We start from the raw sequence: 25,291 nt of genomic DNA, 5'->3' as shown, positions 1-25,291 counted from the left end.
ACAGTCTAATAAACCTGTCGCTGTCCGTCGTTAATGTTATTCAAACAACAAAAGAAAAAGAGAAAATCACTCAGTGTTCTTTAATAAGGATTAATCTATTTATTTCTAATTCTTCTAATTTAATTCTATTTATACAAATAAATATGCCTGCTTGAAAGAATGAAGCATGTTGTATGCAAGAAGTTATAAAGGATGCATATATCATTAATTGAAAAGACCATGTTCTTGTTTGTTCTTTTCAAAGGAAGGTTTTGCACTTTTGTTTTACTTTAGTTTTTTTTGTTTAGTTTTGATACTAAACTAGTCAATATTACTCTCTTGCTGTTACGATAGATCTTAAAACAGACTTTTCAAGTAGTCCTAGTTGTCACATCAGGGTGTATATTTGCCAGTTTTAGTAATGAATATCATAAAGTTCAGATTTCCTGAAATCATGAAAGTGATGGAGGTGTGTTAAACTCTCTTGCCTAACAACCTGATGTTGACGGCTGTTTAATTTGAGGCTCATTAGATAAAACCACACATGGCTGTTGGCTGTTTTGATACAGATGAAGTATTCATTATTTTATGAAGAACGGATGCATAGCGGTCGACTCCCTCCAGAGCAGAGAATCAGACTTCAGCCATATCAGAGCAAACTCCCCAGCAGCCCGATAGAAAACCCCAAACACCGTTCAATCTCAGTTCGATCCACAGAGCCAAAACTCATTTTCTAAATGTATGACTTGTTGTCGTCCCTGTGCACGTGGAGGAACCATCTGCCTTCAAGCTGCCTTTCATACAGTGAATATATTTACTCTTATTCCCAGAGAAGAGACCAGCATCCTTCAGGTGTGTGTGAGATAGATGAGCCGAAGAGAAGTCTGTAGCTATTTTCGCCCATGCTGGATATTTACGATTGGATTGACTACTACTCCCAGATGCAGAGAATTTTCACTCATAGCCGATACGAAACTTTAGGCTTTGATCAAGATTCTGACTTCATTAACCTGTCGGGATTCTGTCTTAAAACTCTCCTCCAACTTCAGTCTGTCTGTTAAAGATAAAATACATACACTCCCGTTCAAACGTTCCAAAGCTTATTTGTTCATTAATGACATAATCAGCAACTAGTCGATGTCGACTCGACTTTCATCACATAAATGTCGACTTTAAAAAATCATAAGTCATTCAACCCCTAATGTGTATATATATTCTAATTCTAACATATAATTATTTATATATTTATTTGTTTGTATACTCATTTCTCTACCATTACAACCCATCTCAACTGTCAGTAACATAATTTTGATTGATTTTGATTGTGAGTCTCTGATTATACTGCAGAGATCTCCGCTCTGATGCAAGCCAGCACATCTGAATATTTGATATTCGGTCCAAAAGGAGCTTCTTTGTATGCAATGGCTGTAAAACTGCTGGTTATGAGCCAAACAATTCTTCTCTCACCTCAAGGCTGCTATTAACAAAACACCCTGCTGCAATTTTAAACGGCACATTCAGAGATTTAAACAAGCAAGCTGCATATAAAGATTCCCTGATGTAGTGAAAAGAATGTTTGTTCATTTAAGGGCCTCAGCATTTGAAAAAAAAAAAAAAAAAAATAGAAATAGGAATTCTCCTTAATTAGTAATTGCTTTGGAAAGATGTTTATGAGTCTCTATCTTCACATCAAACCACAAAGGCCATAGTATGAAGTGCAAAATGGAATAAGCTAATTGTGCTGTAAAACAGTTATTCAACTAAACAGTTGTTTCCCTGCATCCAAGCCTTCAAACAGTTAGTTTCAGCACATCATTGGGTGATCTACATTTTATGAAATCTGTGTATTTGGACATTCAACGCATGTATCATCCAGCTTTTTGCATACTAGGGAAATATGCACTTTTGGATGTGGGGATGGTGTTTACACTCTACAGGATGCCTATTTGATTCTATGAATTGTTTATATATTCACATTAATGTGGATTTGGGAAGGTATTTAAAAAAGAAACTATCATCCACATTAAATGGTGGCAGCAAAAACTAAGGTTTAAAGTACAACAAGCCTGTGTAATTATCTCTGTGACATCTAATGACCTTGTGTTCTTTTCTGAGTTATTCTGTATGATCTTATCTAAACTGTTCCTGTTGTAAAGGTTTAATCTGACATCCGGATCTGTGAGCATGACAGAGGGACTAACCAAAAGAACAGAATGAGTAGATGTACTAAGTGTTGTGTGCATGACAAACATCTCTCCTCTCTTCATTTGTTTATTGTGTGTTGTGTGTGTATGATTGTGTATTACTGCAGCTTTGAGTCCAAAACAAATTTCCTGAAAAGGACAATAAAGTATACTCTAACACAATTATTTCTGCAGTACTAGACGTCTGAGCTCACGTTGTAAAAGACATATTAACATTATCGATTAATAGCTATTTGAAATTGTCAATTTTTCCAGTGAATTTAAATTTATTTGTTTATCGCTTTTCACTATGCACTTTGTTTTAAAGCAGATTTGCAGAAAATCATGATGTTAAAGGGATAGTTCACCCAAAAATGAAAATTATCCCATGCTTTACTCTCCCTCAAGCCATCCTAGGTGTATATGACTATCTTCTTTCAAACGAACACAATCCGAGATATATTTAAAAATATCCTTAGTCCTCCAAGGTTTATAACGGTTGTGAATGGTAGGCCAAATTCTGAAGAAAGGAAAAATGCTTCCATCCATAAAAAAATGAATCCATACGACTCAGGAGGGTTAATAAAGGCCCTTTGAAGCCTTTATTAAGCCACGTCAATTTGGGCGGAAGAGCAACCTTTGACCCAGCTGTATTTGTTTGAACTGTGAGAGGCATCTATGCTTATGATACTCCTACATCCTGCGTCATACATCGCGTCAGAGGATTACTCATTTGGCGCAAGTCGATTTGCGCATTCTGCGTGCGGTCTTTCGCCGGAAGCTAGTTGTTTGAATATATAAAGTTTTAAATATGGATATTTTTCTTACAAAAACGCGTCCCCCCTGTGTTTGTCTGAAAGAAGATAGTCATATACACCTAGGATGGCTTGAGGGTGAGTAAATCATACTGCGCAGAATGTGTCTGTGAAGTTTCAGCTCAAAATACCCCACAGATCATTTATTATAGCTTATCAAATTTGCCCCAATTTGGGTGTGAGCAAAAACACACCATATGTGTTCCCTTTAAATGCAAATGAGCTGCTGCTCCCGGCCCCCTTTCCAGAAGAGGGCGGAGCTTTAACAGCTCACGCTTTGGTTGCTCAACAACAACAAAGCTGGAGAATCTCACGCAGCCAAAATGATGATAGTCAGTAACGGTGTTTAGCCTTACATTGTTCAAACTGGAGTTGGACGGAGTCCAATGACGGCATGGCAACAACACTCTACTACAACAACTCTTCCTCTTCTTTAAAGCAGCCCAGCATGGCCTCACCACCTTTAGTGTGTGCTCCCGGGGCCAGGGTTTATGTAAATTTTGGGGTTTGTGATGTCACCAACCCGGGAAGTAGCTTGTTGTAGTCCCTACCAGCCGTTTGTTGTAGTTCTTAAAAAGCGATTTCTGTAAAAGAAAATATCTCCCTTTGCATTGAACTTTGAGCGTCGTAACTTTGCAGATGTTGTTTATGCTCAAACAGCAACATTACACACTAACTAAAGTTAAAAAAGTGAAATCATAATCAAGGACCCCTTTAATAACTTCATGCCTTATAGCAGATTCATTTACATTCAAGCAATAAATATAGTGTTCCTCTTGTTAAATTTCCTGTCTGGTTTCCTCAGGGTTCAATTAATGACAACATGATTAATTATGCATTTAGTGTCTGTTTTACAAATATTTGACACATTTGCGAGGGAAACGGAATATTGAGTTAGAAATAAACTAGGGCGGGGCTTGATTTTGTTCATCAGGATTGGATTATATTGTGCTTTGTTAGGTTTTGATATCGTTGATTATTATTACACAGGTCTCAAGAATACTTGATTTTGATTGGTCAATTTTGGCTCAATTTTTATTTTATGTTGACTTTAAGTAAAAGTGTTGCTGTTTAATCTAGCAATTCATGCAGGTTTCCCTCCGAGTGAGATGATTTTATCAGCTGTAGCCATGTTGATCCACCGTGGCTGCTGTCTGCACTATCAGTTCATGAACTCAACCAGCCGTGCTGTGTACGTCTGGTGTAACTTTCTGGAAATAGATACAGTGAGCCGAAAAAGGATTTGAACATGAATGTCATTTCATTAGATATAACACATCAAAATATCATCTTCAAACTAAATTCTAGATCTTAACTAACTTAACTTTTCTTCATCAGTTTTGCTCAATGATTTTTAATCAGCTGGGGTTTTGATGATTATAGTGGATGTATGAAGTCAGTTCTCTTCATGTTCACACTAAATCTATTGTTTAGGACCTTGCAAACATCTCTAATACAGATATGCTTTGCTTAAAAAGCATGCTTGAGTTATGTTTCTTTACATTTTCAACATGCAATGACATTCAGGTTCAAGTGTTTAAACACTTTGAGGCCACTGTATACAGATGTATACATTTGTACTATAACTATTGACTAGAAGCTGAGCTGTTGAGTTGTACATTTATTCCAAACATTCAGCAAAATGTAGTTTTTGTGGTTTTATTTGAAGTGATCATAGAGTAAACTGTGTTTTCAGAAGAGCCAAAGGGCAGCTGTGCTCTGGATCTTAGAAGCGGTGCAGGTGTGTGGAGTTGTGTGTCTTTCAGCGGAACAGCAGGAGGAGAGAGCTTTATCCTGTCTCCTGAACGGATGGCTATTGCAGGCAGAGGGAGATATCTCCTCCTCCATTATGCACGTAATGAGACATTAAACACTCTTTAACATCTTTATCAGGACTTTGTCTCAGGCGGCCTCTCGGCCTTATGGTGTTTCAGTGGTTTGTAAAAGCAGTCCAGCTTCAGGGAGATTGACAAATTAAAGAGGATACATCAGTGGAAACAGGATTTTTCATACTGTTTTGAAGCTTGTTGTACTATGTAGATATACTTCAACATTCACCATGCACGCAAGGCTTTAACTAAGACTTTATTTATTTTAAATCATTTATTTATTTATTTTTTTTAATCTATTTATTTTAAATCCTTATTTTTTTAATTATTTATTTATTTGTTTGTTTTAAATCATTATTTTTTTCATTTATATTTTAGTCATTTATTTATTTATATTTTAATCATTTATTTTATTTAAAATGATTTATTTGCTTTTTAAATCATTTATTTTAAGTCCTTATATATTTTAAATTGTTATATTTATTAATTTATTTAAAATGTATTTATTTATTTTTAAATCTATGTATTTTAAATTTTTCATTTATTTATTTTAAATAATGATTTATTTATTTTAAACAATTATTTATTTTTAAATGATTTATTTTAAATAATTAACAAAAATAAATATGATTGTAGAAGATAATAAGCTTAGGCATGTGGTTGTTTTTTGTTTTTAATCTATTTTTAATATATCTTTTTTCTATAATAAGCACTATAATTCAGGAATTAATATGATAACGACTGTTATTGGTCATCTTAATTCATTTATATTTCATATTTTGAGTGGTATCTCGGTGTGTGTGTGTTGCGTGGGGGAGAACAGCTGCTCACACGCTGTGCGCGTGCTGATAATCAGCACTTTCTAACGAGCCAATTCATCTCTCGTTAACATTTGTTATGACCTGCAGGAGTTCCCACGCGGGGAGTTCTTGCTCTCCCCAGATTTTCAGGGTTTACAAAACTCTCACTTCCCCAGATCTGCAATGTGGCCACCGGGCTGTCGTCATAGCTGGAGTGGCCAGGCAGCATTGCTACAGGACAGAGACCAGTGTGAAAAAGGTGCTTGTTAGTGAACAGATGGAGCAGCGTTTCAAAGGTTTCCTTGCTTTCCCCACACACTGTAAAAGCCCTGGAAGCTTCCTGACCCCTGCAGATGGGATTCAGAGACACTGACAGGTGCATCCATCCTGTCCTGATGACACCGTCTGCGTCCTGAGGCCAGGTCTGTGTATGTCTTCACCTGCCAGATCTCAACACCACTTAGAGCGGTTTATCGTGAGGCCACGCTCAAAAGGGCAAATATTTGACGTGGGATGGACAGTGTGCCCACTCGCTCTCACACCAGCAGATGTCCTTAGCAGACCCACAATCCATGTTTGCTAAGCTGAAATGGACGAGGACACAGTGTGGGGCTCTAATGACTGCCGTCCTGCTGTGGACAAACACGCTCATCCAAAACCACAGGTCATATATAAAGAGACATTTTTAGCACAGAAACATCTAATGTAAGCTAGAAGGGCTTCTTAATTAGTTTGTTCTGGCATGTGCAATTGCACGACCTTGGGTATGTTAGCAAATTTCCATTATATCAAGTATGCAGAGCACACTGCATAGGTACTGTCTCCTACAATGCAATGCTCTCAACTTGACCTATTTTATTGCATTATTTGATCAGACTGCAAAGACATTTTACAAAACTGTGCATGCAGAGCAACAGTGCATATCTGAATTACAATTCACATTTCATTGGAATTACCATAATTACAAATAATGTTCTCAGATTTTTTGTTTTTTTGTTTATTTTTTTTTTGTGACAGAATCATTGCTACAGTGAAAACATAAGCGGCTTTGTTATCGACATAAACATACTTAATTGCTACATTAATTTGCATATGGGTGAATTTCATGAAGTGGTTTCCAGGTCATATTTTACCCCTAAGAACTTAAAGAACAATATATATATATATATATATATATATATATATATATATATATATAGCAGCAATTAAACTATTATTTTTCCTCCCCATTTGTGATTACTATAATGGGAAATAGAAAGCAGAAATTCTTATATGGCCTTTTAATTAAAGATTAATTGACTTTTTAAAATAAATAATTGCAAAAGAGTTTTTTTTTTTTTTAAACTGTAATTTCACTGTAATACATAAGAGAATGTAATGAGGATCATCACTGAAGATTAGGCCCATTATTATTTTAATGATAATTGGGTAGTAAAATGCCCAATTATCCTGAAAATAATGATACAGTGCAATTCCAAGAATTCTAAAGACTTCAGTTTATTTTTGCAAAAGGTTTCCTTTTTTTCCTTTGGTTTTAGGGGTGAAGTGTGTTCTTGAGCTTTCTTGACAGGTTACCTCAGAATCATCCATATTTCTTGTGAAATATTCGAGATATAAGAAAACATACATCAGCTAATGGTAATATGTGCATCAGTATCTCCCTGACTTTGTTAAAATGCCTAGTTCTGTCACGAAACTCTAGATGGCAGATGGGTCCTTAACGCAAACCGATGATATTCTCAGCGTTAACTACTTGGCAAAAGCTGGTTGGTTCACGACATGTCTCCACCCAATGAGCTTGCTGCTCACAACATTTAAATGGCTGGTTAGCATTCACTATAGCAGTTTGCAACGCGCTTTCAGAGTTCCCTTGAAACCCTCCACCTTCCCCAGCTCCACCTGTATAGATCTGCGCTATATATAATGTTATTTGTGAAGCAGCAGTATGTCTTAGGGGGCTTTCACACTGGCAGTTTAGACTTGTTCAGGAAGTAAAGTAACCTGCGTATGCGTTTTAGCCGATTATAATATATTTACTAAAATAAAACACATGTAAGAGATGATAGTGTTGATGATTTACCTTGGATTCGAGCAGGAGTGAGCCTGCAGTGTATTTGCGGTTTGCGAGTGCAGTCAGAGCGGCAAATGAGTAGTAATCAGCTTTCTTCCTCAAAATAGTCTTTTTGCAAGCAGTGGAAAACTGCCTACATGCGACGCACTAACAGTAAACTCTTCTTCTTCTGCACACAATAGCACCAAATTAATAAAAACACAATTTACTGACCAGCGTTCTGTTTTCTATCATGCGCTGTGCATGTCTGTGATGACATAAGAGTGTGAAACCAGACCAACGCTGCGGGGGGCACCGGGAACAATCGCACCCGGGCTCGGACCACGGCAAACGAGCCCTGTGTGAAAGCCCCCTTACATAAGCACAGCAGCCTATCAGCGTATGTATTGGCAGTAGCAAGTTCCTGTACTTGTTCCGCAGCAGCAATAATAATCTTCAACAGCAGCAGCAATTCAGCAGCAGTAATAATCAACAGCAGCAGTATGGGTAGAATACAGTATGTACAGTATTTAATTTACATTATTAAGTAAGCAGTAAGCGACTATTTCATTATGAACAGTGTAGTGTATAAAAATCTCTTTGTTGGCCTGTAAGTGTTAAAACATCCCCAACAGCTTTGTGTACTTATTTAAAATATATTTCACTCCACTTGTAGCATGCGCTCATACACTCAGTGCTGCGTTATAGTAAACAGTTCTGCTTTTGTGTAGCTGCAGAGGTTTGAAGAACATGAAGTTCAGCTCGATGTGAGTCACTCAGGAGAGCTCCTCAACATGTAGAACAGCAGAGATAGAGAATTGATGGTGAATCTCTGCGGAGGTTTCGTTTGGAGAGGTGAGTCAGCTGCACTTGAGCAGGGATTCCTGTCGTCCTCGAGTGCCTGCCACATGAGTGTCTGAGTCACCGCGGAGAAACATTAATGCAGAGTATGCTTGTGCGGGTTTGTATTTTGTTTTGGTAGTCTGTCATCAAAACGTAATGGATTGCTCTTCCTCTGAAACTCTTAGACCGTACATGCTATATGGATACTGTTAAAGGGATAGTTCACCCAAAAATTAAAAGTTTGTCATCATTTACTCACCCTCAAGTTGTTCCAAATCTGTATGAATTTCTTTCTTCTGCTGAACACAAAAGAAGATATTTTGAAGAATGTTGGTAACTAAACAGTTGAATGGGCCCTATTGACTTCCATAGTATGATTAAAAAAAAAAAAAATACTATGGAAGTCAATGGGGCCCATCAACTGTTTGGTTCCCCATATTCTTCAGAATATCTTCTTTTGTGTTCAGCAGAAGAAAGAAATCAATACAGGTTTGGAGCAACTTGAGGGTGATTAAATGATGACAATTTTCATTTTTGGGTGAACTATCCCTTTAACCTAGAGTCAAATAGCTATTTAGACATAGTTTTAGCAAACTTGTATTCGGTCGGGCTCCATAATAGTAAAGCTGCTTTTCACAATTTACTTTAATTGTTGAATGTCTTGTTAAATTCAGCAATACGTCTCATAACAGAGTTTATTTGTGTTATGAAGATGTTCTGAAGGTGTTTTGCCATGCAGAACTCTCCGCTATGATGCCTTAGTGTTGTTTTTGGTTGCCAGGGCATTGTTATGCAGGTCATTGCTATGCTATCCTAAGGTGTTCTAGGTGATTTGCAATGTTGCTTCTTACTGGCCCCCGATAAGTCTTGACGATATTCTATTTTTTAAAATAAAATTCCATATTTATTTATTTTTATGTAATTGTTGTTCTATATATTTTGATTTATTTAAACACTACCATTCAAAAGATGTTTTTTTTTTTTTTTTTTTTTTTTTTAAGAAATTAAAACTTCTATTTAGCAATGATACATTCAAAAAGTGACAGTAAAGACACTTATAAGATTTCTATTTCAAATAAATGCTTTTCTTTTGAACTTTTGAGAATCCTGGGAAAACCATTGTATCATTGTATCCACAAAAATATGAAGTAGCACAACTGTTTTCAACATTGATTATAATAATAAATGTTTCTTGAGCAGCAAATCAGCATGAATGGTTTCCGAAGGGTCGTGTGACACTGAAGACTTGAGTAATGATGCTGAAAATTCAGGAATAAATCACAGGATCAGTGACATCATAGGAATAAATTACAGTTTAAATATATTAAAATAGACAACAGTTCTTTTAAATTGCAAATATATTTAGGAATATCATTTTTTTTGGTGAGCATAAGAGACAAAAACAAAAATTCATACAATCCACACACTTTTGAATGGTTGTGTGTATAAAATTTGTATCTCTATCGCATCCATCTTTATCTACCCCCTTTCCATGCATGTTTCATGTATAGTTCATATATATAGCATGTATAATGTATCATAAAGCTTGAGGTCAGTGTCTCCTGTGAAGAGAGAGATCTGGTAACTGAGGTGGAAAGTTGAGTTCGGAGGGCATCTTTCTTTCTTATTCACTGCCCTCTTTTCTCTATGTGGCATTAAAAAAGTAACAAACCCCCACATCTAGTTCACTTTTTTCCTTTTCCCAATTTTCAATTATTCACTGATTTCAAAGAAAATATTTATTATTTATCTTGCTGTTGATTAAACTGAACACAAACCAACAAAATGATTTTCCTTTTCAGTTGATTTCACCAAGGTCGAACGAGCTAAAATTGTAATATTAACCAACACTGAAAAGCTATTTAACCTTTTATTTTAATGCCACATTACAGAAGTAAATTGAATTGTGATTGCTCTTTCATGTTGACTTAAACTGCCGGATGTTGGACTCAACATGTGGATTTGTCTGTGTCTCGTTGCTTTGGCTTCGTTCATATCCTCAGAGCCTTTGGTTTCCATAAGCCACCCATAATGCTCCTCACCTCCTTCACAGCAGTTCACAGGGCTTTTCTGTGCCGTCCAGCTCAAATGAAAACGCTTAAACCGCCCCATGGGCTTCTTCCTTAAGTAGGATATTATATTTAATTGGCCTGGCCTGACCCGTACTGTCCTCTTCTCATCATTTCAGAGGTCTGTGCTGTCTTCTGATGCATTCATATGGAAAACTGTCTCCCACAAAAGGAAGCTCCTTTTTCAACCTTGCTTTAATTTCCCTCAGGAGTGAAGCTTGCCGTTTACTCTGCGTCAGTTCAGTGTTGCCCAACAGTACGTTCACACTGGATTTATGAACCAGTTTGAAATGGATTATTAGATTCCCAATGGAAGTGGAAAAATAAAGTATTTGGAAGAGAAAATCCACAATGACTTGGATTTGGGGAGACTTTAAACTTATCTGCCCTGAGCTAATACATTTTTTATTTTTTTATTTTATTTTTTTAAGGGAACAAAGGGGTGGCCATTACTTCTCACACACTGATGATTGATTTATTCATACATTTAATTATTTGTTTATTTAAAGTATTCATATTTATTTATTTTCTCATTTATTAAATGTACTTGTTTGTTTTGTTAATTAACTAATTTTATTATTAATTTTATGTACTTTTATTTACTTGTTTAATTAATTAATTAATTTTATTTTTTTATTTACTTTTTATTTATTCACTTTTTATTCACTTTTTTTAAATAGCATATCAAAATTTATCTTCTCACAAAATTTAAACTCAAATCAATATTTCATGTCTATTATTTACTTATTCACTAAGTAGCTGTCTAAAAAGCTGGATAATGTACAAATTGAAAACATTTAAATTATTTGTGGAATTGCCATGTGACAGTACATTCTGCCTTTATATAGTTTTTTTTTTTTTTTTTTTCAGAAATGCAACCCAAAATGATTTGAACTGTCTATATTATGCCTCCTTTTATTAATAATTTGTGCAGTTTTAAACTTTCCAGCAACATAGGCATCACACAATGGCAACCGTTTCTTGAAGGTGTGAATTTTCAGATTGTAATTCATGAGAAATGTCAGCAATAACTATATTTCAGAGGCGACGGACAAGAATAGATACTGTTGGTTTTCATTCTTTGAAAATAACTCATGCGTTCTAAACTCCATATGGCCTTCAGCGGCGGATGATTATTAGTGTGAGACGGGGCTCTGGTTAATTTGAGCGTGAAATCTGCGAGCATACTGTAGATAATACAGTGAATATATCTCCTCCCGAGGGAACGAGGGGCCATTGTTTGGAAAAGCTTAATCAGTATAAGACTCCGTCTCTGGATTAATGGAAAAGCTCAGCAGTGAAATGTAGTCTGCTAACTTTCAGCTCTGAAGGATTAAAGCAAAAACAGAGAGCAAAATTCAGCTGAAAGATCAGGTGTAGTAGTTTATACTTTGAATGCAGATGGATAAAAGCATCTGCCAAATGCATAAATGCAGATGTTATATCAGGTCATCTTATTGCACCCCCAAGGAAAATTAAATATTTACAATTGCTGCTGGCTATTCGGTTTGACCAGATTTATAGAGCAGTTCATGCTGATCAGACCTGTCAACATCAATGAATCTTCTTACGTTTAAGAGCTAAATGTTTTTCTGTCTTTATGCATTTATACAGCATGCAGCTTTTTCATAAATATTTGTGTGTGTGTGTTTCAGATTTCCAGTGGGTTCAGGGCGATGTGTGTGAGGTGCAGTTAATGGTCTATAATCCGATGCCATTTGAGCTACGGGTCGAGAACATGGTAAGCATTATCTATCTATCTGTCTGTCCCTCCCTGTCTGTCCCATCCATCCATCCATCCATCCATCCATGAGTAGCAGTGCGATATGTCTGTATATCAGCACATCTGTGATTCGGCCGTAGGTAATTACAGCGTGCTGATTTACAGCCATATCGCAAGGCTACGAGTGTGATATTGCATTTATACAACAGTTCAATGGCACAAGTGTGTAAATAAATAAAAACAACAACGGAGTGTCTTTAAAAACCCTTTTTGTGCAGAACTACTTCCACCATGGATTCAAATCTCAAGTTGACAGTTTAACAGTTGAGCCCAAGCCTCCGTTACTAATTTTAAAATGTCACTTTAGAACTAGTAATGAAGGAATGTTAAGTCGCTTCATTGAAGCTTATTGTATTATGTAGAGTAGAGTATTATGGTATTATGAGAGAGAGAGATCGACTAAACACTCGTATTACCTGCATCATTCTTCAGGTTGATGTTCGTATTATATCCGTTATAAAGAAAGCAGTTTGAATGTCCGCAGATGAAAGCGACATCTCTTTGACTTTTTCCTTTTGAAAGTTCCCACAGCGCTAAAACTTTCTGACTCTGGAACAAGTAATAGATTAATAAGACTAAAGATTGATATACCCCAAATGAATTATATTTTTAGCCACTATCTACATAAGAGCCAGCGAATACCCGAAGGACTGGTCGAGATGAAGCTGTTCTCTGCGGGTACACGAGCACTGAGCGGTCGCTGACGGCCTGAAGCTCGGGTCTGCAAAAGCGTCAAAAGAAATAGTAAAATAGGCGCTATGTTTATATATGAGTCACATGTTTGAGATCTAAATAACTACATTATCACCTATAAAGTCTTTTAAACTACATTTCATGACATAACAACTGTAGTATTTATAAAAAATATGGTAGATTTGCTCGACCGCCATGACAGTCGCCGCAAGCGGAGTGATACAAACGGTGAAATGGTACCAGTGCTGATGCTGGGAGAATATCACACGGCTATCAGCCAATCAGATTCAAGAACCAGAAAGAACTGTTGTTTTTATATATATATATATATATATATATATATGCACACAGTAAGTGTGAAACAGAATCCAGCCATGATTAGATGTTAAAAAACAAACAATCAAAAAAGATGACTCTCTTAGAGGATTTTCTTTTTTAATTTTCTTTTTTTATATCATTTTTTTTTTTTTTATTCTACTGTTTTAAATGATTATTTTTTGTAATTGAAAATGAGAGAAAGGTAGTGAAAGAGAGTCCATTATACACACTGACATGTTAATGTCCTAATCACAGTAGAAAACAAGATTTTACATCAGAACCCTGCAGAGGCTTTATGGTATTACTCTTGACGTTCATCACAGTGGGAGAAAACGCTAGGAACAGATTTTATTTGTGAATACTTCTTTTTGAAGTGTATAAAAATTGACAAAATTGTGCTGGAAATGTGTTACATTGCACCCACTCAGGACATGGTGTTTTTTGACAAGGCTCTGGTTGGTTATATGATGTTTTTATTGTGTTTGTTTGTGATTGTGCACTACGGCGAACAATGGAATTGTAATGCAAATGTCATTGCCAAAAATCTTTTGTGTTTTCCACTCTACATATTAACTGCACTTTAGAGTTCAACCCAGAAAGCTGAAATGAGGTGGTGCTGCTTATTGGTGGCTTGAGGGCCATTTTGGTCACCAAGACCTGATCATAATGACAGGGGAATAGAGGCAGAACCACCCTGAAGTGAAGAAGGACAGTTTGTGTGAATGTGGGAGAGGGTTTACAGTGTCTTTCTGACACTATAATGGGCCACTCATATAAGACCCAATTATCAGAATCCAGCCATGTGGAGATGTTCCTAAGAAACCAAGGTAATTGTGTATCAAATGTTGGCTTTCTTAGTTCTGCCTGCTCTCTAGGCGGTTCACGTAGAACACATTCTTGTGTTCCATCGGAGCTATGGATTTTAGATCATAACAAGGCATCTTAGAATTTTAGCAACCATTCTTTGTTTGTTTATTTTATTTTTTTAGTTTTTGTTTGTATTTGTATTGTTTTATTGTAATTATTTTTATGAAATATTCTATTTTTATGTCATGCAAATACATACTGTACAAATTGCTTGCTGCAATGCATTTGTGGGATTTTTGCAGTATTTCACGCATGTGATGCCTTAAAACACTGTCTGGGTAGGCAGCGCACAGAGTTTAAGAACGGAGCTATAGTTGTCTTGTATTTCCCAGCACAACTGAATACCCACTTTTCATCCCCCCCATATATATATATATATATATATATATATGTAACGGCAGTCTTTTAGGAGCAATTCTGGGGTTAAGTTTATTCTCAAGGGCACAATAGTGATAGAACAGGTCTGTGATTTTAGTGACTGTTAGATTGAATTTACTGTCTTTATGTTAGCAGCCCAGATCCATAACCATTAGACCATTGACACCCCACAGACTCAGGGCGCAGGTGTTCGCTCCAGCTAGAGGTTAAACTCCAATCCAAAGGGATCCAAATCCTCCAGGGGTGGACTTTAGTGTGGATGTGCATTTGTGTGAAAAGGAAAATGATTCTGTAGGTGAGTTGTGTTGTTCCATACATGCCCAGATCTGCCCCCAGATGGAATCAGCATGATGCCCTATAAAACTCCTCTGCCAGGTGTCAGATGGCACCACGGATGGTGCCAAGATGAACCGGTGTGACCTTACTGCTGACCTTACAGTGGCCATACAGAATAAATCCAATGTACCGCGATTCTGTCTGTTCTTTCAGCATATAATAATGTAAATATTTAACCAATAAAGGCCCGGTTTCACAGACAGGGCTTAGACTAAGCCAGGATTAGGCCTTAGTTCAATTAGCACATTTAAGTAGCTTTTATAAATCTACCCTAGAAAAAAGCATTACTGGTGTGCATTTTAAGACAAAACAATGGCACTGACATATTTTTAGATATGTCAGTGCAAGTTGCTTTCAGTTAAAACAACTCAAACATTTTAGTCTAGAACTAGCTTAAGCCTTGTCTGTGAAACTGGGGGAAAAAAGTATTTAAAAAGCTCGTGACTAAACTCCACAACTCCATTGGATCGTCAAACTGTAGTAATATCTTTGTTAATACTAGGCCTAAGATGTTTCATTTTTAATTTATTTAATTTATAATTTAAATAATTTTGTACTTTATTTAATTTATATAGACATTACAAACTGTTTTACTACATATAAAATATTAATTGCAAATGTCTTCAGTGAAACTTCTTTGAAAATATTTCTCTTCAATTCACTTTGGTCTCAGTTTAATTAAGTGTATGATTATGGTACGGTGCTTTTGAAAATGGGTTGTATAATTTTTGTCAGGTGGAGCAGGGGGAAAAAAGACTCACAAAGAGCAAATATTTCCACGGGGTCTTTGTAGCAGCCGATGAAAGTCTGCCATTAGACATCCAGGCCAGAAAAAAAGAGATCTTTAGCATTAGCTGTCAAGCTAATTAACCTTTTCAACAAGGAAATGCAAATGAGTCATTTCAAAATATGCTTATACAATAGTGAATCCCTCCACATAATATGAGCCGCAGGTTTTACATAGTAAACTGTTTTACAGGTTAGCACTTACTGCTAGCTTTCAGAGGTGAACATGGGATTGTAGCCTATGGCTAATTAAGGATTGACTACTACATAAAACCAGACATCTTGAATTGCATTATTATGTGTCTTCATTATAAAGCTGCTCAAGTGTTTAGAGTTTGAATGAGGAAGACATCTTTGAGTCTTTTGATTCTCCCTTGTTTATGGTTCTTCGGTCTAGACTCTAGACCAGGGATGGGCAAACTCGGTCCTAGAGGGCCACTGTCCTGCAGAGTTTCACTCCAACCTTAATCAAACACACCTGAACCAGCTAATCAATTCCTAAAGGATTACTAGAAGGCTAGAGGCAGGTGAGTTTTATCAGGGTTGAAGCTGAACTCTGCAGGACAGTGGGCCTCCAGGGCCGAGTTTGCCCATCCCTGCTCTTGACAGTGGAGTCTAGAGTTACTGCAAGCGATTTCAGGCATTTTACTAACTTTAGCCAGACTTTGAGTTTACTGACAGAACTTGAAGTAGACTGCCACCATACTTTCAACCTTGTCACCCAAAAACATGTCAATAAAGCCAAATGCTCCATTTTTTTTTTTTTGCTCCCCCAGCTCTTTTTTTTTGCTTTTCATAGCATTTAGTGCAGAAACTTTTGATTTCTCAGAACAGATATTTCAGTGGACCTGTGCGTTTCTCTGATCGTATAGTTATCCGATCGTAAAAAGACCAGGTGTAAATGCCTCTGAAACGCATTTGAGATGGATTTAAAACTGATTACTCAAACCACTACAGGAGGTGGTTTGAGACGCTTTGCAGATGAAGTGTAAATACAACTGGTTGTTAAAACCACATATGTAAATTTTACTCCTCCCAAAACGTTAAAAAATAAACGTATGAGATTGTGTTATAGGCTATATGACATGTTATAGCCAGATACGGCAGCACTACTGCACCACGCATCGCCGCAGAGGAGTAGACTTTACAGAGTGCTCGACAAGATCTTGACCAAAAATTTACGCACCTCTTGATGGAAATAAATGTTGTGATGTTATTTCCATCAAGAGGTGCATACATTTTTGTCAAGATCTTGTATTGACAATGCAAGAGTCGAGCACTCTGTAAAGTCTATTCCAGCACATCCCAAAGACTTTCAATGAATTTAAGTTTTGGACTCAGAGGTGCCAATTCATGTGTGAAAATGATTCTTCATGCTCCCTCCCAACCATTCTTTCACAATTTGAGTCTTGACATTGTCATCCTGGAATATGGCCATGACGTGTCTTCCTACATGGTTGTTTAAGAAATGAAAAGCTACGCACTAGAGATAGAAAAGTTTCATGTCACAGAGACATTGGACACTGAGCGGACCGAATATCAGGAGAAATGGAAAATCCTTTTTCTCATTTCTTTTCCTGTTGAGTCCAGAGTTTAATGGTTTCATTCAGGCTAATATGGTAAAAACCCCATAAAGCACATTTGATGGACTCTGAGTGGTGTCTCGTGTATGAATAGAAAGCGGGAAAACTCTCCGCGGAGAGCAGCTTGACTTCTGGAGGTATAGTAATAATCGGCCCTCACCTCCACAACGAAGGTGTAAGCGGCTGGTTTTCAATCTGTCTCCGTCTCTCGCTCTCATCTGCCGCTGTGATTCTGGTAACGCTGGTTCCTTTCTTTGTAGTTCTGTGAACAAGAGCAATTTTCTCCATGGGTAATGGGAAGAGCATGCTGGGAGTGATTTCATCTCCTCCATATCAGATGGATATCAGGATGATTGATTATATGATGTTTGGAGTAAAAAAACAAAAGAGAAAAAGCAGAGAAAGAAAACTCAAACCTTGGTCTGTCACCAATGTTTTTTTTTTCATTGATCTATTTCTGTCTTTACATTCTGCTTTTGGCTTCTGTATTTGTCTCTTATCTCTTTATTCTGGTGTTATTATCGTTAATGTAAAGACAAAAGCGAGCGCAAAAAAGCATAAAACTGTAAAAGATTGTGTATTCTGCCAAAATAAAATTCCAATTAGTTGGTTAAAGTTGGAAAAACAAAATGCCAAACAAAATATTTGTTATTAAGATCTAATGATATGTTTCTTATTTTAGTTTTGCTTTTTAGCTGTATTAGTTACATATTCATTTTCAGTTGCTATTTATATCAATCAACTCCTTTTTGGAGATTGCTCAGGAGCAATATATTATTATTTATACAATTTACTGAGCTAAGAATATAAAAGGTTTTTTTTTCTCACATTGTTAGTATTTATTTGTTCAACCGTTTGTTCGTTTATTTGTTTTTTGTTTTTATTTATTTGTGTTGTATTTCGTATCAATACATACACATATATATATATATATATATATATATATATATATATATATATGTGTATATATATATATTTATATATATGTGTATATATATATATATATATGTGTGTGTGTATGTGTATGTGTATGTGTATATATATATATATATATATGTTTACCAATGTGTATTGACCACTATGTACTCTGTGTGATTGTGTTCATCAGGGTCTGTTGACATCAGGTGTGGATTTTGAGTCCCTTCCTGCCGCTCTGTCTTTGCCAGCGGAGTCTGGCCTCTATCCGGTGACTCTGGTTGGAGTTCCACGCACCGCAGGCAACATCACAATCAGCGGTGAGTTTTACAACACCTTAAACACAACTTGAAACTGAGTATTCAGTGTGGAAATAATGATTTTTATCAATTGGGAATTGATTGGCTTGTGAATATGTATTTTAGGGGTGTGCAATATCACAATTTTTGATCATGAACAATTAAAATGTCTTCACAATCTGCTTTTGAAGAAATGGCGTAGGATTGTGCTACAGTGCGCATTCTATCAGTTGCAGTTCTGGTGCCTCTGTCTCAGCATACTGTACAGCTTGACGTACATTCACATCACATGTTAGGTAGGGTTATGCTCACATGACATCATGAAAGTTTATTATTTGCAAGCGTTTTAAAGTCTTGCCGGTTAAACATTTTATTCACATGCTGTGAAGCGCACGCACTCTAAAAGACTGTCAAACAGCCTGTGAGTACTAAACTAAGTTATCTTTCGCATCTTATTGCGCTTAAACTGTCAAATACACACAAGGTTTACATAAACACAGCCGGTTATGTCTTAAATGAACGTAAACGGTTGAGAGAAAACCAGATGAGTGTCTGTATATTACATATATTCTTTTTTTTTTTTTACAGTCTATGGTAGGCCTATATTAGATCCGTGCATGAGGTCTTAAAGGGACAGCAGTTAAGCGACAGCTTAATAAGAATCAGTGTATAATTTATACAGTGAAGTCTATATTATTTTTTACACAATTTCTTAAATACTACTGTTAAATAAATTACTATTTTATTTGTATATTATTTTGTATTTATAATGTGCATCTTTATTTTTATTTTTAATAACACAGATGAAATAATGAAATAAAGATTTTCATCTTCGCCCACCCCTACTTTGGCCTAAATGGTGTCATTCTTTTTTCTTTTATATTTTGTTACCTTAGGGAAATTAGTTTGGCTGTACTGCTCAGTCACTTGCAAAATAGTAAAACCAACATGAAAAACCATTTTCCTGAAAAAAAAATTGTGATATAATATTTTTGTCATATTGCCCACCGCTAATGTATTCTGTTTTTTGCTATAGTATAATGTGCAGCGAATATTATTGAGTAAATATTGAGTACATTAAGTAAATAGGATATAAATATTAAATAGTAGGTAAATGGGGTTGTTTTTGAATTCATTAATATTCACTGCATTTTTTTTCTAGTGTTTCAAAACTAATGGACTAGTGAAGGCAAAAAAAAAAAAAAGTTTTACTGAACATTTATTCTGGTTCATAATGCTGTAATAATGCAGAAATCGAGACTGCCTCAAACTGAAAAACAAGTAAAGTGTTTCTCAGCTTGAATAAACCAGCTAAATATCCTCTCATTAAAATAGGATAAACTCATTGATCCCTGCTTTATGTCCATTCTAGCAGTTCTTAACATCTACAAATCACGATCGTGTTTCAGAAGACTTTAATGAGCTCTAATTGCCTTCAGATCGTTAGTGCGGTCTGTGATTATGGAACATTTTTAAATATGATTTTTACTGATATTGTTTGTTGTGCAGGGTATCACACATCGGTGTTTGGGGTGAGCAGCGACTGTCTTCTGGAGGGTCTGGTGGGGGTGAAGAGCAGCGGCTGTATGGTGGAGGTGGTGCCATCACTCCCACGACTGCAGCTCTGCACATCTTTACCAAGGTTCAGATGCTTTCCTTCTTCAGAATATAAAACAAGAATTAAAAATAATAATAAGTTGATTTAATTATATCAAATTCTCCTATGATAATATTTTAGTTGCTGTAGCCTGCTTGCAAAACACAGTTTTATAGAGATGTCACTTTGCTCAGTGCTGTCACAAATCAGAGGAAGCGTTCAGGTGGTTATTCTCAGCCTTAGACAGCATGCCCGATTGCTCATGGAAAGCCCACGGAGTGCCTGATGCATATTGCACACAAAAATAAAGTGCTGGCAAGAAATCTGTTGTGATTAGCTGGCTGCTGTTGGCAGGTTTTGGGAGTCAGGATTGCAGAGGTTTTTATCAGCCTTCCAGATAACAAAGTTTTGCCGCAAACTTCATGCCATTGATTCTTTGAAACGTATAATATATTAATGGTTGAAACAGATTATTAAGGCCATCGTTTGAATAAGCCACCACATTATTTATTGCCAGTAATAATCATAATTAATATTTGAAAATCTAAATATTCTAGCTATGATTACTTAAAAAAAAAAAAAATATTTCCATGCTTTTATGTGTGCTAATAAATGTAATAAGTTAATAAATGTGTATATAAAAAAAATGTAAATATGAATGGAAATGTACTTCTTCAGAGATATTTTCCTAAAAACATTTATTTCATAATGTGATTTTCCCCCCACTTTCAATTCTTTTCCTTCAATGAAAGGTTAGATTTTTGGTAATTTTATGAATTAAAGATCAGAGGATAAACAATGCAGATTTATTTTTACAGTCATCTTTGATCATATTTATCAAGGGTACCAACAATTTTGTCCATTTTGTCAATTTTGTGTGTTTGTAATATATATTAGTGGTTAAACGGATCGTTGTTGATCCGTGATCCGTACGGACTAAGCCCCACGGTTCGGGACGCATGTGATTCGCGGATCAATTGCAAGTTTAACCGCAATAGAGTGAAAGGTTATCATTTGCACGTGTTTTGTCTTGCTAGTTTACACATTAAATAGATATAAAACCATTCCAGCGCTAGAAGAGGCAAAAGAGGATTTAATTCGGTATCGCATGCCACGCTGTTATCGGTGCACACAGACGCACACACAGAGAGAGAGAGGCGCGTTTCAGATAGCTGGCAAACTCCAAATTGATTTCTCTTTCGCGTCCTCAATGCACTTGGATGGACACATACACGCAATGTGTCAGTCAAAATACCCCTCTCGGTAAGTATTCTCGTAAACTCATTCGGTTATGTCTTAATTGAACGAGGTGAGAATTCGGATGTGTATCTATCGGATGTGTGAGTGCATGGTGTCTTACTCTTAAAGTGACAGCAACCTATAGACCTTATGTAGCCCCACCCCTTTTCAGCGCTGCGCTCGTTGTCTTTTGTCTTCCGGTTTGTATTTCCACAGCGAACTTACGTATTTATGAATGAACTGCTGGTTTTAAAATCTTCCCGGTCGACTGACATTTGTTAAGACATCTGCTTTAAACATTACAATGCTCATGATAACTTTCATTAACTCTACAACAAGTAAATCCACTTCACCAGCTAATTATTCAATGACAGCGATGCCATAGAAATATACAGAGCTACCGCGAAAACGGAAGTTCAAAGACAATATTATAAAGATGGCGGCGCACTTGTTTCTCTGGCGCATAAGGTCTATAAATACCTGCTGTTGTCTGTCATGTAAATCAAACAACATAACACAGCTTTAACAAAGATTAATCTATATTAAATTTATACAGCGAACAGTGTCATTTTACATTTAATTATTACATTTCTTTAATAATGTATTAGTTAGGCTAGTAGTTTCTGCTGTGGTATCGGAGTAGTTAAAGTGGGCTACGAAATAAATGCAAAGTTACCCCCCACCCCCCATTTTTTATTTTTTTTGTGCTGATCTGAAAAATGATCCGATCCGTGACTTAATAACTGTGATATGATCCGAACCGTGAGTTTTGTGATCCGTTAAACCACTAATATATATATATATATATATATATATATATAATTATGTAAAAATATAATTAAACATTGAATTAAACAGTTATTTATTATTGAAAATATTTTTTTAAAATATTAAAAATGAATTATTTATTTAATGCTTTGGACTATTTAAAAAAAAAAAAAAATTCAGTTTAATTTAAAGTGAATAATAAAAGGTGATTGTTCAAGCTACCACCATGGTGCATGCTATACGATAATAATGCATTGTTACACGAGAACCATTTTATGTACTTGTATGCAGTTATTACAAAAAGAGACTCTCTTTCCCCCTCCTTTTTCATTTCTTTAATATGGTTTGTTTGAGAAGATTTTGGCAGGCTGAAGACTCTGGAAGAACCCAAAGCACCCAGAGCTAATTACACTAATTCCTTATAGACACACACACACACACACACACACACACACACACACACACACACACACACACACACACACACAGCATTATACTCCATTTGACAGGATTGTCAGTCATTTTAATCACATTTAGCTCTGCAGAGGCTGCTGTAAACATATTTATTCTCAAGTACATTCAAAATATTATTCTTCAAACTTAAATGAGTCAGTCTGAAATGACATTTAGAATGAAATGAAATGAAATTGGTTGATTTAGTGTGGCTCTGCTGGAATAAGGGTTTGGTCAGAGACATTGTAAGGGGGAGGAGACAGACCGCTTGTCTAAAAAATGAATGGCCAAATATGGCGGCTGTATAAATCCCAACTTTCAGTTAAAAGTGCCGCTTACCTTTTATCATACTCTAGAACATACAAATGAATTAAGTTTACCCTCCTAAAACTATATCGTTTTAAGCAAAAATGCGTGACATCACATGATAACAGTTTTGGAGATTTTGGCCTTTCCTGTTTAAGTAGAAGTGAACTGTTTTTTCCTTAAAGAAACTTCGTTTTAGTCTTTTTATGGCAAGAAAGTTAATTAATTCATGCAAATATTTTGTTGTGAATAGATGTTTCAGAAAACAAAACCTTGAAGCTCTCATTTTGATCTGACACTCATTTTTCATTATTTAACTTTCTTTTGAGCTTCTTAAAGGGCTTTTTAGAGCCAAGCATCAGTGCATATGCTTTTTGACAAAAACGACATGGTTCGAAGACATGAAAAATTGATTAAAACTTTTAAATGATTGACTAAAGGTTGTTTAGACACCCTGAGAGGAACAAACACCACGATTGAGGGGAAACTGATGGGACAGAACATTTGCAGAACACATTTTTTTATTTGTGTTAAGGGCTTTGCTCAAGCCTCAGGTTGTTCCCTCATTTTGAAGACTTTTGATTTTTCATACACAAAGGTGAATCTGAATTTTGCAGCATGCTTTTGCACATCCTTTTTTTCCCCATTTAACTAGAAGCGTGTTTGCCATGGCTAAACCAGAGGTGAAATAAGGGGACAAGCCACATGAGAAATCACTGAGGCGAAGCCCTAATAAGGCGATTGACTCTTTTAATTGAAAAGCGGCTGTAGAAAAAAAAAATCCACCTTTCAATTAAAAGAGCCATTGACCTTATTGACATTGTCATTGGCTGGTCTTTACGATAGTCCTCTAGGGCGTGTGTTATCTGGACCAACATAAAAATACATTTAGCATGATTTTCAGCTAAAGAAACAAATTTAAAATATGTTTTTTTTTTTTTTTTGGTGACATGTTATAGTGACGTCTATCTATCTATCTATCTATCTATCTATCTGTCTATCTGTCTATCTATCTGTCTGTCTCTGTCTTTCTAACATTAGAGATGTAAATGCATACATCTGATGTAATTTCAATGCAATGAATATGCAAATTAATAATTGATTATAATAGCTATAATAATACCCAGTGTTTTATATTAATTTATTTAGCAGACACTTTTCTCCACAGGTGCACTCTGAAATTCTTTGATTATTATCTAAAGCAATCAAAAGTGTTTGTTTATAGTACTTTTAAAGTAAAACTACAAGTAAAAGCCTTTTAACCCTCTGGTGCTCTTCCAATTTTTTTTTTTTTACTTCATCGGAATGGTACGAAACTTGGTAAAGGTTTTGGCGCTTGCCAAAACACACACACACTCTCACACACACACACACACACACACACACACACACACACACACACACACACACACACACACACACACACACACAAAACAACATGGACATGGTTCAAAAAGGTTAAATGGTCCTGAAAAAAAAAATAGGAAATTAATGGGATACGAATTTCATCTAGTGAAAACTTTTGGTACTGCAGACAAACAAAATCTTACTGAAAGCTCATTTTTTGAGATGTCAAGCTGAAATTTAAAGTTTATATTTCTGGCTTTGATTTTCTGGCAGTTTTAGAGTAAAACATGTTTTTGAAAATATATATTTTATATACAAATTTTAAATAGTATTTTTGTGCATTTTTCATAACAATAACCATAAAATTCCTTAACTTTTTTTTTTTTACTTCAGCATAATTTGCCAAGTGTCATCTTTGAAAACAGATCAAAATTAAACCTATTTAACCTATTAAAAAATTTATGACAGGTTAAATTACAAAAAAAAAAAAAAAAAAAATAGGTCTATGCTCAAAAAGTGAATAAATGTATTATAACTACAGTGTAAATATAATTTAGTACCATAAAATCCCCTAAAAATATAGTACATTAATTTCATGTGACAATTTCATGATGCATCACATAATTTAATAAAGTTTCACAACTGAATTGTTGTCAAAGCAATTATTTACACCCCTAATTAACATTTATTGATTTTCTTCTTTGTATTTCTTGTCTTGGTCCAGGTCGGCTCATCTGTCCAGTGAAGATCTGTCCACTAGCGTGTCCCTGCAGCTGTTTAATGGAGAGACCCAGCAGTTGACCATCACCCTGGAGAATATCGGCACAGAGACGCTGAACACGCTGGAGCTGACGTCTAAAACTCTCAGCACTAAAGGTACCCACAACATACAGTCTAAATGTCATCTCGCTCTTTATCGAGCGGTAAATGCTGCGGCGGTTTTGATACAGCGCACGTCCTGTAATGGGACTGCGGTTCAAAGGCTGCGCTGATTGTTCTGAGTTCGTAATAGAGTCTGTGCATTAGTCTGATCACTCGAGCCCATCTGAGATTTC

General features: G+C 35.9%; 1 protein-coding gene across 2 annotated transcripts in view; it reads left to right on the top strand.

The window, feature by feature from the left end:
- The window catches only part of trappc9 (trafficking protein particle complex subunit 9), a 211,513-nt gene that overhangs the window by 46,611 nt on the left and 139,611 nt on the right, over window positions 1-25,291 (top strand). For both annotated transcript variants that reach the window (XM_051872803.1, XM_051872802.1), the window contains 4 exons: window positions 12,224-12,309; window positions 18,421-18,547; window positions 20,036-20,168; window positions 24,961-25,112. In XM_051872803.1, coding sequence (XP_051728763.1) covers window positions 12,224-12,309; window positions 18,421-18,547; window positions 20,036-20,168; window positions 24,961-25,112 — 498 coding nt within the window. The remainder of the gene's footprint in view (window positions 1-12,223; window positions 12,310-18,420; window positions 18,548-20,035; window positions 20,169-24,960; window positions 25,113-25,291) is intronic.

The sequence above is a fragment of the Ctenopharyngodon idella genome, chromosome 19, assembly GCF_019924925.1.
Source record: "Ctenopharyngodon idella isolate HZGC_01 chromosome 19, HZGC01, whole genome shotgun sequence".
NCBI classification, from domain to species: Eukaryota; Metazoa; Chordata; class Actinopteri; order Cypriniformes; family Xenocyprididae; genus Ctenopharyngodon; species Ctenopharyngodon idella.
This window is presented reverse-complemented; position numbering and strand designations above follow the sequence as displayed.